General features: G+C 39.2%; 1 protein-coding gene across 1 annotated transcript in view; it reads left to right on the top strand.

Annotated features, from left to right (window-relative positions):
* The first annotated feature begins 257 nt into the window (after window positions 1–257).
* The window catches only part of serping1 (serpin peptidase inhibitor, clade G (C1 inhibitor), member 1), a 15,305-nt gene continuing 528 nt past the window's right edge, over window positions 258–15,034 (top strand). Inside the window, exons 1-9 of the mRNA XM_060930973.1 lie at window positions 258–298; window positions 1,052–1,100; window positions 2,553–2,838; window positions 5,637–6,014; window positions 6,337–6,543; window positions 10,185–10,328; window positions 10,420–10,623; window positions 11,193–11,326; window positions 12,167–12,389. Of these exons, the coding sequence (XP_060786956.1) occupies window positions 273–298; window positions 1,052–1,100; window positions 2,553–2,838; window positions 5,637–6,014; window positions 6,337–6,543; window positions 10,185–10,328; window positions 10,420–10,623; window positions 11,193–11,326; window positions 12,167–12,389 (1,651 nt within the window). The 5' untranslated portion in view covers window positions 258–272. The remainder of the gene's footprint in view (window positions 299–1,051; window positions 1,101–2,552; window positions 2,839–5,636; window positions 6,015–6,336; window positions 6,544–10,184; window positions 10,329–10,419; window positions 10,624–11,192; window positions 11,327–12,166; window positions 12,390–15,034) is intronic.

Genomic DNA, 15,034 nt, shown 5'->3' on the forward strand with positions numbered 1-15,034 from the left:
GAAATTCATCTCATAGAAGCGATAACATTTCTATTAAACGTTTATAAAATGGCACAAATAAACCAAATTGCACAGGTTTTTTTTTTACAAGGAAAAGGCGAATTGCCAGATTTACCGTAGGTCACATGATTTTCAGTAAAAGGGAACTGTGCAAACAAAAAAAATCTCCAAATCAACAAACATATGAGTAATAATTCACCAATCAGAGGAGAAGAATCTCACACACACACACACACACACACACACACACACACAGAGCTTGTAAACAGTTTATGGTCACAGCTGTTTTTCAATCCAGGTACGTTCACTATTTTCTTTAAAACTTTTCATAAAGACCTTTAATTTTTCTATAATCATTTACACTGACTACTTCTGTCAAGCTTCACTCTGTGTGTGTGTGTGTGTGTGTGTGTGTGTGTGTGTGTGTGTGTGTGTGTGTGTGTGTGTGTGTGTGTTTGTTCCAGAAAAATATCATGCTAACTTATGGGGTGGTGTGATAAAGTGCACTTACTTTTAACACCCTGATATTAATTACAACTTTTCCTATAACAGCACTTTTATTGAATAATGTCCTACTTTTTATCTGTTTATAGTTGCATTTAATCTTCCGTGAAGCGAGTTAGTTCCTGTTCTCACTTACATTATAGCAGCTATAAACACTCGTTCCCTCACCAGTCTCTCTTTATCCTTTCTTCATGTTAATAAGATAAAACATTAATCACAGCTTGTTCCATCGTGTTCTTGAGAAACTGTAAAGAAGTGTAAACTCCTCTGCCCTGAAGATTCAGAAAACTTAGTTACAGCTTCACCTCTGACACTGGAGACTCCTTCCAGAAATGAGAGATAAACATCTCCAGTGACTGAACATTTTAATCATCTGTCAGAGCTGCTGTTATAGAAAACTAATTAACACTTTCTGACCAATCAGAATCCAGAATTCAGCAGTGCGATTGGTGGTAGATTGTATTATATCTGCTGTACTTTTTCATACTGTGTGTGTGTGTGTGTGTGTGTGTTTATTTATTTCTCTCTTTGGGTCTGACTGGAGCAGAAGTTGCACCATCATGTTGCGCTGTTTCGTGCTCCTGCTGTTTTTGGGGGTAAGTAAACAAAATGAAGCTGCTGGAAAAAAAAGTTAAAGTCTAAAGATCATCCTGCAAGCAAATAAAACATCTCCAGCCTGATATTACCAAGAGATGATCTAACAGTCCTGTAAAAACCCTGACAATTTGATCCAACAGTCAGTAACTGGGAGTAAACGGTATGGAGGAAGCAGTTGTCATAAAAATGCAAAATAAATAAATGAAATGAAATACCAAAGCATTACATAAAAATCACATGGGCTCTAGAGTTTATCAAATAAAAGTATTTAAATTGTTTATTTTATGATGCATGAGTTCTACAGTGCAGTGCATAAGTATTTACCCCCTTCCACTTTTCCACGTTTTGCTGTGTTACAACTTGGAAATGAAATGAACTTAATCAGGGTTTTATTTCCTTAATCTACACAAAATAGCCATAATATCTATGCAAAATGTAAAATCAATATAGTTTGTAAAATTATTAATCATAAAAGTTGTGATTGCACAAGTATTTACTCCCTAAATTAGTTCTGGCTCTGTCTACATCAGAAGTGACGTAATTAGTTGAATGGAGTCAATCTGTGCATCATTAAAGTGTCACATGACCGCAGTATAAATACACCTGTTCCTCATGTTCCTTAAACATCCCTAAACACACAGCATCATAAAGACCAAGGAGTGATCAAAACAAGTCCGGGGCACAGTTCTAGAAATGCATTAATCTGGGTTTGCTTATTAACAAAAAATTAAAAAAATAAAAATAAAAAAATCCCCAAACTGTGAACATTTAACCAACATTACATCCATTATTACAAAAAAAAGGAAAAGGATACAACACAACCATGACTCTGCCTGGAGGAAACCGTCCACCAAAAGTCAGCAAGAAACATCCAGGAGTAACTCTCAATACAACGCTACCACCACCATGCTTCACAATGGACAGCTTCAACAATTTTTTTTGTGTGTGTCTGTGCATTCATGAACCCCAATTAAGTCAGTTAAGGTAGGGGGTGAATACTTATGCAACACACTGTAGATTGAGATTTAGACTGCATGATGAGAGATGATGGATAACCTGAGATCGAAATTATATTACTAGTAACGACTATGGCAATATACATAGAATTTAAACATTTTATTCATGCTTGTTTTCATGAATTATGATTTTTTTAGCCAATTTTTATTTAAATCAAAACCTGAGACGTAGATTATCTCAAATCTGCAGTCTAGAAAATATAAAACCGAGCATATTGATTGTGTCAGTTTGGAGATCTCATAAACCTGAGAGCAAAGTATTAGAATTTTAATTCAATATTCAGATTTACATCATCAGGTTTAAGATCTAAATTTGATCCAATTTAGCAAACAGAAGCTCGAGATTAAATCACACCTCAGATCCAGATGATATCAAACACAAACTCAAGACCATTCCACTGTTCCAGCACTAATCCAGAACCTCCTGTTTTCCAGTTCTCATCTTCTTCTACCGTAAAGCTTCTGGTGGGATCGCAGTTCAAGCTGAAGTGCTCCCCTGACCTGGACCTTTTATCTGCAGACTACTCATGGAGCTTCACACCTCTGCTGAAAACAGACCAGCGTGTGGAAGTCCATCCGTTTCAGCTCAACCACAAGGGTGAAGAGCTGGAGCTGAACCCAGTGAAGCTCCAGCATGCTGGAACGTACAAGTGTCAGGTTAAGGGCTTTTCTGAATTGGGGCCCATGAAGGTGAAGAGGATTTTCAAAATCGAAGTCACTGGTAAGACAGGAAGTGGAAATAATATCAACGTGCCTCTCTCTCTCTCTGTGTCTCATGTGGTCTCTGTGATGTGAGCGTTGGAAAATGGAAATTATGAAAAAAAATTGTTGGCATGTCATGGTGCCTGAAGCCATCTGAGAAACATCTCAACTCCCAACAGGCAGCATGATGTCCACGATGTCCACGAGTCCATCCACAAACCCTCCCAAAAACACTGTTAGCCTGCAAACAAATTCCCTGAGTCGCTGATGGTGGTTTCTGAGTTACTCTTACTACCCCAAAGTTGATTACTTTCCTATAACAACACATCCCCAAGTGTTTTATTCCTCTTATACCACAGCAATTTACCAATTATTTTACACATCATACTGTTTATTCATTTATAGTTACATTTAACTGTATGAAATGAGTTAGTTCCCGTTCTCACTGATGTTATAGCAGCTATAAACAGTCGTTCCCTCACAAGCCTCTCTTTATTCTCTCAAAGTCAAACAAAACCCAAAAATAAACACTGTTTGTGGATCATGGCAAGTGCCCTGATGTTCCCTCCACACGTTTAAATAAAAAAAAAAACTTTATAACAACTATTTATCCATATTAAAAGTTATGATGTTGCTAAAAAATAGACTGACCTGGACGCAACCATTCGCACTGAAACTGGATATTCGCCTGTGACGTAACCGGATCACTAAAACGCCGTTTACATTCGCTACACAGAGCCATCAAATAAAGACTCCTAATTCTAAAAAAAAATCCCCAGGCACTACTGTGCTCTCTCTCTCTGTCTCTCTCTCTTGCTTTCTCTTCTAACTCTAAAAATCTAATCAGAAATTTTCTGTAACCGTGTGATTTTTACTGGCAACAAAATCAGTGAATCAACAGACTTCACTTTTATGAAGTCTAAAGCTCACTCGGCGAGATAACACACATGCAGTACTGACACAGATACAAGTAAAGAATACATTACAGGTGTTTAGCAGATGCTGTTATCCAGAGCAACATACAACACACCCAGAGTAGCCTGGGGAGCAGCCTGGGGTTCAGCGCCTTGCTCAAGGGTACTTCAGCCATTCCTGCTGGCCCATGGAATCAAACCAACAACCTTTTGGTCCCAAAGCTGTTTCTCTAACCTTTAGGCCATGGCTTCCCCATTAAACAAGCCTGTTGTCATAGCAACATGATTCTTGCCATCAAAAAGATAACTTTTCTCAGTGAATAAAAACAAACAAAAGCATGTAACACAAAAATACAAGAAACATTTTTAATTTTTTGAAAACAAAACAAAACCCAGGCGGCACGGTGGTGTAGTGGTTAGCGCTGTCGCCTCACAGCAAGAAGGTCCGGGTTCGAGCCCCGTGGCCGGCGAGGGCCTTTCTGTGCGGAGTTTGCATGTTCTCCCCGTGTCCGCGTGGGTTTCCTCCGGGTGCTCCGGTTTCCCCCACAGTCCAAAGACATGCAGGTTAGGTTAACTGGTGACTCTAAATTGAGCGTAGGTGTGAATGTGAGTGTGAATGGTTGTCTGTGTCTATGTGTCAGCCCTGTGATGACCTGGAGACTTGTCCAGGGTGAACCCCGCCTTTCGCCCGTAGTCAGCTGGGATAGGCTCCAGCTCGCCCGCGACCCTGTAGAACAGGATAAAGCGGCTACAGATAATGAGATGAGATGAAAACAAAACCCTGAGAGTGGATGGCAGTGGAGTTTATAGGCAGCTAAAGGTTCCTGGGTATGCGTGTGCTCACTGTTTACTTGTGTGTGTGATCACTGCTTCAGTGATTGATCTTATTTTTACATCCAAAGCTTGACATTCGGCATCTTCAGGGTTTTTTTTTACAACAATTCAGAAGCAATGTATCCACTAGATCTCAGCCTTGGTAAGCCATGTGGGATATAAGTGACGTCACAATCTCAGATTTGCTCGCATAATTTGTTCTCAGAGTGTGATATTTGAACCTCGGAGAGAGTGAGATGTCTGCGTCCAGGGACATTGTCTGTTTTTCTTTTAAAATAAAATCTTTACACAGTTTACAGGGACAAATATGAACAAGTAAACATTTGAACCTGTCTTGTGTGGAGATTATCTGTCAGTATAAAGGAGTTTACTTTTGGGTTTTGTTATTCTTTAAAGATCACAGCTCGTCATGTGTAAACTCCTCCGTCCTGAAGACATCTGAAAAGTTCAGTTTCCAGCTTCACCTCTGACTGTTACACAGTGCTGACACTGGAGACTCCTTACTTTAAGAAAATTTCACCACATCCGCTGTTTTTTAAATCCGTTTATATGAAGGATCCGATGCAGAAACAACGTATTAGAGCAAGTGCACTAATAGTCATATAAACCTGCACTATTGTCAGAGCTGCTGTTCTAGAAAACTAATCAACACCTTCTGACCAATCAGAGTCCAGAATTCAGCAGCACTGAGGAGTCAAACATTTACTCATCACTAAGGTCTTCATACAAAACTGTTCAATGACTTTTAAAGACATGCTGCCCAGATTTTTAAAAAATCCACTATGTGACTATATTTTGCTTAGAAAAGCTTGTGACAGTGTTCAAAAGTTTGTATACTTATCATAAACCGCTGTACGTATCAAAGGCCAATCAGATTCCAAGATGCTCAAAGGTGTTCATAGCTCCTCCCACAGTCCATGGTGCATCTGATGCTAATATCTCTTTTTCATTTTATTTAATTTTTTAAAGAGTAGCTTGAAGCATCATGCCACCACAGGTTCAGACTTTAGAGTACAGTGTGGATTTAATTTACTCGTCCATTACTGTATTATTTTCTCTCCATATCCAGGGACCCCTGTGCTTATAAAATGGCTATACTTTGAAAGAACTGAAGGAGAATCCGTGACGTTTCCGTGCTCTTCCTCTCAAATAACCGACAGACTGGATTCTGTCAAAGTCAAGTGGTTCAAGGTAAAGGAATTGGCAAAGGGCTTTCAAGAGCAGGAGCTCAAACCTATTGTCAGAAACCTGTGGTCCACTAAAAAGAAGGGGTTTATAAATGAGGAGGAGACGCTGGCCAGGAGAGTTTACTGGGCGTCTGATCCAAAGGGATCGGACTGGTCCATTGAAATCAAGAATGTGGAACTGGACGATGAATCTCTGTATCGGTGTGACATCAGTGCTGGCTCAAAAAAGGAAAAGCTGTTAATGGAGCTTGTGGTGAAGCGTAAGTGAAGATATGTCCATCCATCGACCTTCTGCATGCTTCAAAATAAACACTTCATTTATTCTTTTAAAAACATGCATCATACTCAGTTAATAAGGCTATTTAAAATATTTATATTTAATGAATTAAATTAACAAAATTACTACTCAAAAAAAATGTACTCTGTTAACATTTCTGACATTTTTACAACTTTTTTTTAGCTTGACTTGACCAAAATATTATCCTTGAAAATTAAGCACACTTTTTTACAAAATCATCTACAAAACAGCAAAATCGTTTTCAGTATCGCTTCTCCATCAGCCTACCTGCCTATGCTGTGTAGGTGCCCCGCCCCCTCGCTGTTTAAACTATTCACAGCCTTGGGAGGAGTGTCCTGATACAGACAGCCCGTCAGGGGAGGCGATCCTGCGCGAGTCTCTGACTCACTTCTCTCTTCAGCTCTATAAAACCATCAACACGCTGCAGCCTGAGAGTAACCTGCTCTTCTCACCAATCAGCATCTCCATCCTGCTCTCTCACCTGCTGCTGGGTAAGAACACACAACTTACCTTAATGCACTACATCAGTACTGTGTCTTGCATAAGTATTGACCCCCTTAAATCTACACAAAAAGCCAATAACAATAAAACTGTTGAGGATGAAACATGGTGGTGGTAGCATTGTGTTGAATCTTAGCCTTGGTTCCTTTAACCCTTGATTAATCTCAAATTCCATTAATTTTCTGATATTTACTTCTCTAATTGGTGTAGTACAATGTTATCTTTCTATAATTGTTATTTATTATAGGTTATTCTCAAATATATAGCTTTATTTTATTTTCTCTTTTTTATTTGCTTTTAGTTTAACCTATAACTCACAGGATTTGGCTCTGGGTTCATATCTAATTTCCTAAATTTAATGTAAAATTTCTGTATTTGGTCCTATATTACTCTCATTTAATTTATTTTTGTTTTAGTTTAGTTCTCATGTGTCCTTTACACAACTTTACTTAATTTGGCTCTAATTTAATCTTTCATTTATTTACTTTGGACAGAGTAATCTCAAACTTTCTTAATGTACTATTTTTATTTATTTATTTATTTATTTATTTTTACTATTTAAATCTCATTTTTTGTCTTTTAATGTCAGAATTTAAACTTACATTTTCTTAAATAAAAAAAACTGAATTCACTGTTATATTAATCTGCAATTTGCTTAATTTCACTCGACTGTAATCTCAGATTTTTTTAAATTTGGCTGTATTTCAATTTTTTTCTTTTTTCTTCTTTTTTGCTTGAGTGTAACCTCTAATTTTTACAATTTCTCCCTAGATTAATCACAAAAACACACAATAATTAAAAAAAACCCTTGATCTAGTTTTTTGTTTTCACAATTTTAATGCTGATTGATTCTTTGTTGTCTGATTTAATTTGACTAGTTTAATCTCACATTTTCCTAACTTGCCTGTAGTTTGTTCAAACTTCTTCATTTTCTGATTGTTGATTTTACAGTGAGTCCAAAAAGTCAGGAACCAGTGAAAGTAAACTTATGTGTACTTAATTTTATATTTATTATTTACACAAATGCGGCACATGTTCACCCTGATACTCAACGCTTTTTCTCAGCCGCCGTATCGTGTTTTTGTGGATTTTCTCATTTGTTGCAGATGTTCCTGTTGGTTCCTGATGTTTGAAATCTCTGTATGATTTCATTCTGTCATAATTTGAGCTTTCTTTATGTGTAGTTTAATCTCATATGTCTGTGATTTGGCTCAATTCTAATTTCTCTTTTTTTTAATTGACCCAAGGTTCATCTCTAATTTCTCTCATTCTGCTGAGTTTAATCTCATCTTTCTTCCCATCTATTTTCACTCTTTGAATGTCGCTTGATTAATTTGGGTCTGATTTTATTTGATTATTTTATTTACAGTGGTGCTTGAAAGTTTGTGAACCCTTTAGAATTTTCTATATTTCTGCATAAATATGACCTAAAACATCATCAGATTTTCACACAAGTCCTAAAAGTAGATAAAGAGAACCCAGTTAAACAAATGAGACACAAATATTATACTTGGTCATTTATTTATTGAGGAAAATGATCCAATATTACATATCTGTGAGTGGCAAAAGTATGTGAACCTCTAGGATTAGCAGTTAATTTGAAGGTGAAATTAGAGTCAGGTGTTTTCAATCAATGGGATGACAATCAGGTGTGAGTGGGCACCCTGTTTTATTTAAAGAACAGGGATCTATCAAAGTCTGAGCTTCACAACACATGTTTGTGGAAGTGTATCATGGCACGAACAAAGGAGATTTCTGAGGACCTCAGAAAAAGTGTTGTTGATGCTCATCAGGCTGGAAAAGGTTACAAAACCATCTCTAAAGAGTTTGGACTCCACCAATCCACAGTCAGACAGATTGTGTACAAATGGAGGAAATTCAAGACCATTGTTACCCTCCCCAGGAGTGGTCGACCAACAAAGATCACTCCAAGAGCAAGGCGTGTAATAGTCGGCGAGGTCACAAAGGACCCCAGGGTAACTTCTAAGCAACTGAAGGCCTCTCTCACATTGGCTAATGTTAATGTTCATGAGTCCACCATCAGGAGAACACTGAACAACAGTGGTGTGCTTGGCAGGGTTGCAAGGAGAAAGCCACTGCTCTCCAAAAAGAACATTGCTGCTCATCTGCAGTTTGCTAAAGATCACGTGGACAAGCCAGAAGGCTATTGGAAAAATGTTTTGTGGACGGATGAGACCAAAATAGAACTTTTTGGTTTAAATGAGAAGCGTTATGTTTGGAGAAAGGAAAACACTGCATTCCAGCATAAGAACCTTATCCCATCTGTGAAACATGGTGGTGGTAGTAACATGGTTTGGGCCTGTTTTGCTGCATCTGGGCCAGGACGGCTTGCCATCATTGATGGAACAATGAATTCTGAATTATACCAGTGAATTCTAAAGGAAAATGTCAGGACATCTGTCCATGAACTGAATCTCAAGAGAAGGTGGGTCATACAGCAAGACAACGACCCTAAGCACACAAGTCGTTCTACCAAAGAATGGTTAAAGAAGAATAAAGTGAATGTTTTGGAATGGCCAAGTCAAAGTCCTGACCTTAATCCAATGGAAATGTTGTGGAAGGACCTGAAGCGAGCAGTTCATGTGAGGAAACCCACCAACATCCCAGAGTTGAAGCTGTTCTGTACGGAGGAATGGGCTAAAATTCCTCCAAGCCGGTGTGCAGGACTGATCAACAGTTACCGCAAACGTTTAGTTGCAGTTATTGCTGCACAAGGGGGTCACACCAGATACTGAAAGCAAAGGGTCACATACTTTTGCCACTCACAGATATGTAATATTGGATCATTTTCCTCAATAAATAAATGACCAAGTATAATATTTTTGTCTCATTTGTTTAACTGGGTTCTCTTTATCTACTTTTAGAACTTGTGTGAAAATCTGATGATGTTTTAGGTCATATTTATGCAGAAATATAGAAAATTCTAAAGGGTTCACAAACTTTCAAGCACCACTGTATCTCAAATTTTTATCTGTAATTTGTTTATTCTCTCTACTATAATATCCGGTTTATTGGGTTTAATTTTGCTTTAGAGTCGATTAATCTCAAGTTGACGATATTAAAGGGGTGGCTCACTCTTCCCAGAATCCTCTGCACCAAGTAACGAGTCGCCATTTTCTATGCAAGTGATATTCTGAAATCTATCTGCAACAATTCAGCAACATTCTTCACCATAGATCTTAAACCATAATGTGAAACTGAAGATATTTTGTCAGAGTATCTGTATTTTAAATTCTTTTGGCCAGTTTTTGTACAGTTATTCTGTTTTGATGAACTCGAACCTGTTTCGGTCGTCCCGCACCCGGCCAGGGTGGAAAGAACAGATAACCATGTTCACCATGTTTTCGAACCTTCCTGTATGCCATGACGATAAAGAAAAAAGTTTGAGATGGGTTTAGAACTTTTTTGACCAACAGTGAATTTGTGGAGGTTTTGAGGCACAGAGAGTGAGCAGCAGGTATCAGTTTTGTGATTTCAAAACAAAAACAATATATTCATTGGACTGTGGGACGTGTGAGCCCACCCCTTTAAGAACTAGTTCATTCTCATTTGCATACTTTAACCTGTAAACCTTTCCCCTGCTCTTCCCCTCTTTTATTTTCTCTTTCAGGAGCTCGAGGACAGACGAGAACTCAGCTGGAGCACTGTCTTTTCCTGCCCTCGGATTTCTCCTGCGTTCACTCTGAAAACCAACGGCTGATCAACAAGACGAAGGATTCGATTCTCGTAGCCAATCAGATGTTTTTCAACCAAGGTAAAGCGTGCTTTGAAATGGATCATGGAAATAAATTCATTCATTCCTTTTCATTTTCCCTTTCTCCTTCTCATTCTTCTTTCTTCCTCAGAGTTCAAACTCCGTGAAGCATTCATCAACCAATCTCAGGAGTTCTACGAATCCACACCACAAAACCTGACCAGTGACCCCGAGGCCAACGTGAAGCTGGTGAATGACTGGGTGGCGACCAAAACGCAGAACAGGATAAAGAAGCTGGTGGATTCCTTAGACGAATCAGCAGATTTAGTTTTACTCAATGCTGTTTACTTCATTGGTCAGTGGCCTTGTTTTCATATTTGCGTGTAATTTGATCTGCCGTATTTGGATTTGGTGACTTCAGTCCAAAATCAGCCTCAGCACGGCATCATGCACAGTGTTAAAATCTGGAACTGGAATGGACTCATTTAGGATTTTATGTCTTGAATCTACACAATATAACCTGTAACACTGAAGATGTTCACTGTGAAGCGCGGTGGTGGTAGTATCATTTCTGAACGCGGTTACTTCTCATGATAATCCCCTCTTTACCCAGACACTGGTGTTTGGTTTCCTCATGGCAGAATCGTGGGCTGTGGTTTTTTCCTGTCACTTTTGTGATAATGTTCTTAATGTCACTTTTTTATATTGCGATCATGTGACACTTTAATTACGCACATGCCAACGCCATTCAACTAATGATGATAGAAACTGAACCAGAACTAATTTAGAGGTTTCACAGTGATGGGAAAACATTAAATATTTAATATAGCTATGTATTATATTTGTTTTCAATATGATGTGCATATACGTCGATATAAAATTACATCATTAAAATAAATTTTAAGTGTGTGTGTGTGTGTGTAGGTAAATGGAAAGGATCATTTCAAGTTATAAATGGAGAGTTTACGACGTTTTCGGGAGACGTGCTGTCCATCCCGACTCTCTACAGCTCCACCTTCGATCTGGCTACAGCTTACATCCAGCAGCTCAAAATCAGGGTGAGTTTACACACACACACACACACACACACACACACACACACACACACACTCTAAATAATACCTTTAGTAGTCCCCACAACTACTTAGATATCTTTGTCGACTAATATTCAGCATTCCTGAGCTTCCTTATTGTTCCTTGTCCCACAGATTCTCTTTACCTAGTTTTTTTTTTTTTTAGTGGTTCCTTGTTTCAAATATTTTCTCGTTCATCTGTGTTTTTCTAAACTTCAGTCATTCCCTAGATTCCTTAGTCTGTGGTCTTCAGTGTCCCTCAGGGTCCCCTAATGTCCTTGTCCACTAATGTTCCATGTCCCCTGGTATCTTACATCTCTTCATTCCCAGTTTTCCTGATTTTGCTGTGGTCCTTGCTGGTTTCATCGTCTCTGAGTGTCCAGTGCTCTCTCGGTTCCTGGTCCTCTAGTTCCCACTTTCCAGTGATTCCTGAGATTCCCTCGTTTTTAGCTTCTTTAGTTTTCAGTGTTCCTTTGTTGCTAATATTTTTCTAGTTGTCTGTATTTTTTCTAAAGTCCAGTGATTCCTGAAATTCTTCTTTCTTTCTCTCGCTCTCGTTCTCTAGTTTCCTTTCTCTATCTAATTCCCAGTTTCCGGTGATTCATTCGATTCTCCTTTCCCTAGTTTTAGTGTTCTGTAGTTATCAGTGTTAACTAGTCTTCTAGCTCTTCCAGTTATTGATTAGTTCTCCAGTTCCCTGTGTTTCCTAAAGTATCCATGGTGCCGTAGTTATATTGCTCCTTAGCTCCCGGGTTTTGGTGGTTTGGGACGCAGCCCATGTCTGTAACAGAAGCACACACTCGTACTGCATGTTTCCGGCTGCAGGTGGGGAAATTCATCCTGACAGGGAAGAACAGTCTGTACATCTTGCTGCCGCTCTCAAACAATAAAAAAGCGCTGCAGGACCTGGAGGCATCGCTGACTGAGGCGAACATCAGAGGCATGGTGAAGGAGATGGCTTCCATCTCTCCAGTCCGGTCTGAAGTGTCGCTGCCCAAAATGAAACTCCTGGTGAACACAGATCTCCATACGGTCCTGAAAGAACTTGGTCAGATTTACTGCTTTATCCTCCTCGCTTTATCTGTTTCATTTCCTCTAACAGCATTCAAAAAAATAGGTCCCCTATGGGTCCATGTGGCTGCTGCTTATAAATAAAACTGTTTTCTGATCCCATGTAAATATAGCATATACAGGTGCTGGTCATATAATTAGAATATCATGAAAAAGTTTATTTATTTCAGTAATTCCATTCAAAAAGTGAAACTTGTATATTATATCCATTCATTACACACAGACTGGTATATTTCAAATGTTTATTTCTTTTAATTTTGATGATTATAACTGACAACTAATGAAAACCCCAAATTCAATATCTCAGAAAATTAGAATATTACTTAAGACCAATACAAAAAAAGGATTTTTAGAAATGTTGGCCAACTGAAAAGTATGAACATGAAAAGTATGAGCATGTACAGCACTCAATACTTAGTCGGGGCTCCTTTTGCCTGAATGACTGCAGCAATGCGGCGTGGCATGGAGTCGATCAGTCTGTGGCACTGCTCAGGTGTTATTGAAGCCCAGGTTGCTCTGATAGCGGCCTTCAGCTCTTCTGCATTGTTGGGTCTGGCGTATCACATCTTCCTCTTCACAATACTCCATAGATTTTCTATGGGGTTAAGGTCAGGTGAGTTTGCTGGCCAATTAAGAACAGGGATACCGTGGTCCTTAAACCAGGTACTGGTAGCTTTGGCACTGTCTGCAGGTGCCAAGTCCTGTTGGAAAATGAAATCTGCATCTCCATAAAGCTGGTCAGCAGCAGGAAGCATGAAGTGCTCTAAAACTTCCTGGTAGACGGCTGCGTTGACCTTGGACCTCAGAAAACACAGTGGACCAACACCAGCAGATGACATGGCACCCCAAACCATCACTGACTGTGGAAACTTTACACTGGACCTCAAGCAACGTGGATTCTGTGCCTCTCCTCTCTTCCTCCAGACTCCGGGACCTTGATTTCCAAAGGAAATGCAAAATTTACTTTCATCAGAGAACATAACCTTGGACCACTCAGCAGCAGTCCAGTCCTTTTTGTCTTTAGCCCAGGCGAGACGCTTCTGACGCTGTCTCTTGTTCAAGAGTGGCTTGACACAAGGAATGCGACAGCTGAAACCCATGTCTTGCATACGTCTGTGCGTGGTGGTTCTTGAAGCACTGACTCCAGCTGCAGTCCACTCTTTGTGAATCTCCCCCACGTTTTTGAATGGGTTTTGTTCCGCGATCCTCTCCAGGGTGCGCTTATCCCTATTGCTTGTACACTTTTTTTCTACCACATCTTTTCTTTCCCTTCGCCTCTCTATTAATGTGCTTGGACGCAGAGCTCTGTGAACAGCCAGCCTCTTTAGCAATGACCTTTTGTGTCTTGCCCTCCTCGTGCAAGGTGTCAGTGGTCGTCTTTTGGACAACTGTCGAGTCAGCAGTCTTCCCCATGATCGTGTCGCCTACAGAACTCGACTGAGAGACCATTTAAAGGCCTTTGCAGGTGTTTTGAGTTAATTAGCTGATTAGAGTGTAGCACCAGGTGTCTTCAATATTCAACCTTTTCACAATATTCTAATTTTCTGAGATACTGAATTTGGGGTTTTCATTAGTTGTCAGTTATAATCATCAAAATTAAAAGAAATAAACACTTGAAATATATCAGCCTGTGTGGAATGAATGTATACATTATACAAGTTTCACTTTTTGAATGGAATTACTGAAATAAATCAACTTTTTCATGATATTCTAATTATATGACCAGCACCTGTATACATCTTATCAACGATACTCACCTCATCTCTGATAAACATCACCAAGCTGTGAGCCGCATCCGGGTTTTGGTCAAAATACAGTGCTGTGAATTTGATCTTTTTTCAAAATAGTAAGAAAGCATTTGTTCATGAATTGTCTTAGAAGCATTATTTAGTACTAATGAGCACATTTTGTTTCACAAGTGTAAAGACTCTAAAATAAAAAATAAAATTTAAAAATTAAAGCGAATAGCAGAAGTTTGACCAATTATACTTTTAACTTTTACTCTTAGTTTTCACATTTGTCAAATAATATATCAGAAATTTATTTTTAAAAGCTATTCATTGAAAAACACAAGTATTCATTACAACTCTTGCTGAATGGCTGGAATTCTGAGCCAAAATATCTGCCAAAAAGTTAAAAAAAAAAAAACCTTACAAACCCTTTCATTCACCCTTTCAGAAGGACCAAACAAAAGCTGTGATAATCAAAAGGTACATTTTCTTAAAATAAACACCGCTAACTTGATATCAAATCAGTTGCCTCGGCGAACCACAAGGTGAATTTCATTTATCTTTTTATCTGATGATTATCTTCTGGGGGCAGCACGGTGGTGTAGTGGTTAGCGCTGTCGCCTCACAGCAAGAAGGTCCGGGTTCGAGCCCCGTGGCCGGCGAGGGCCTTTCTGTGTGGAGTTTGCATGTTCTCCCCGTGTCCGCGTGGGTTTCCTCCGGGTGCTCCGGTTTCCCCCACAGTCCAAAGACATGCAGGTTAGGTTAACTGGTGACTCTAAATTGAGCGTAGGTGTGAATGTGAGTGTGAATGGTTGTCTGTGTCTATGTGTCAGCCCTGTGATGACCTGGCGACTTGTCCAGGGTGTACCCCGCCTTTCGCCCGTAGTCAGCT

Source organism: Neoarius graeffei, chromosome 10, assembly GCF_027579695.1.
Source record: "Neoarius graeffei isolate fNeoGra1 chromosome 10, fNeoGra1.pri, whole genome shotgun sequence".
Taxonomy (NCBI): domain Eukaryota; kingdom Metazoa; phylum Chordata; class Actinopteri; order Siluriformes; family Ariidae; genus Neoarius; species Neoarius graeffei.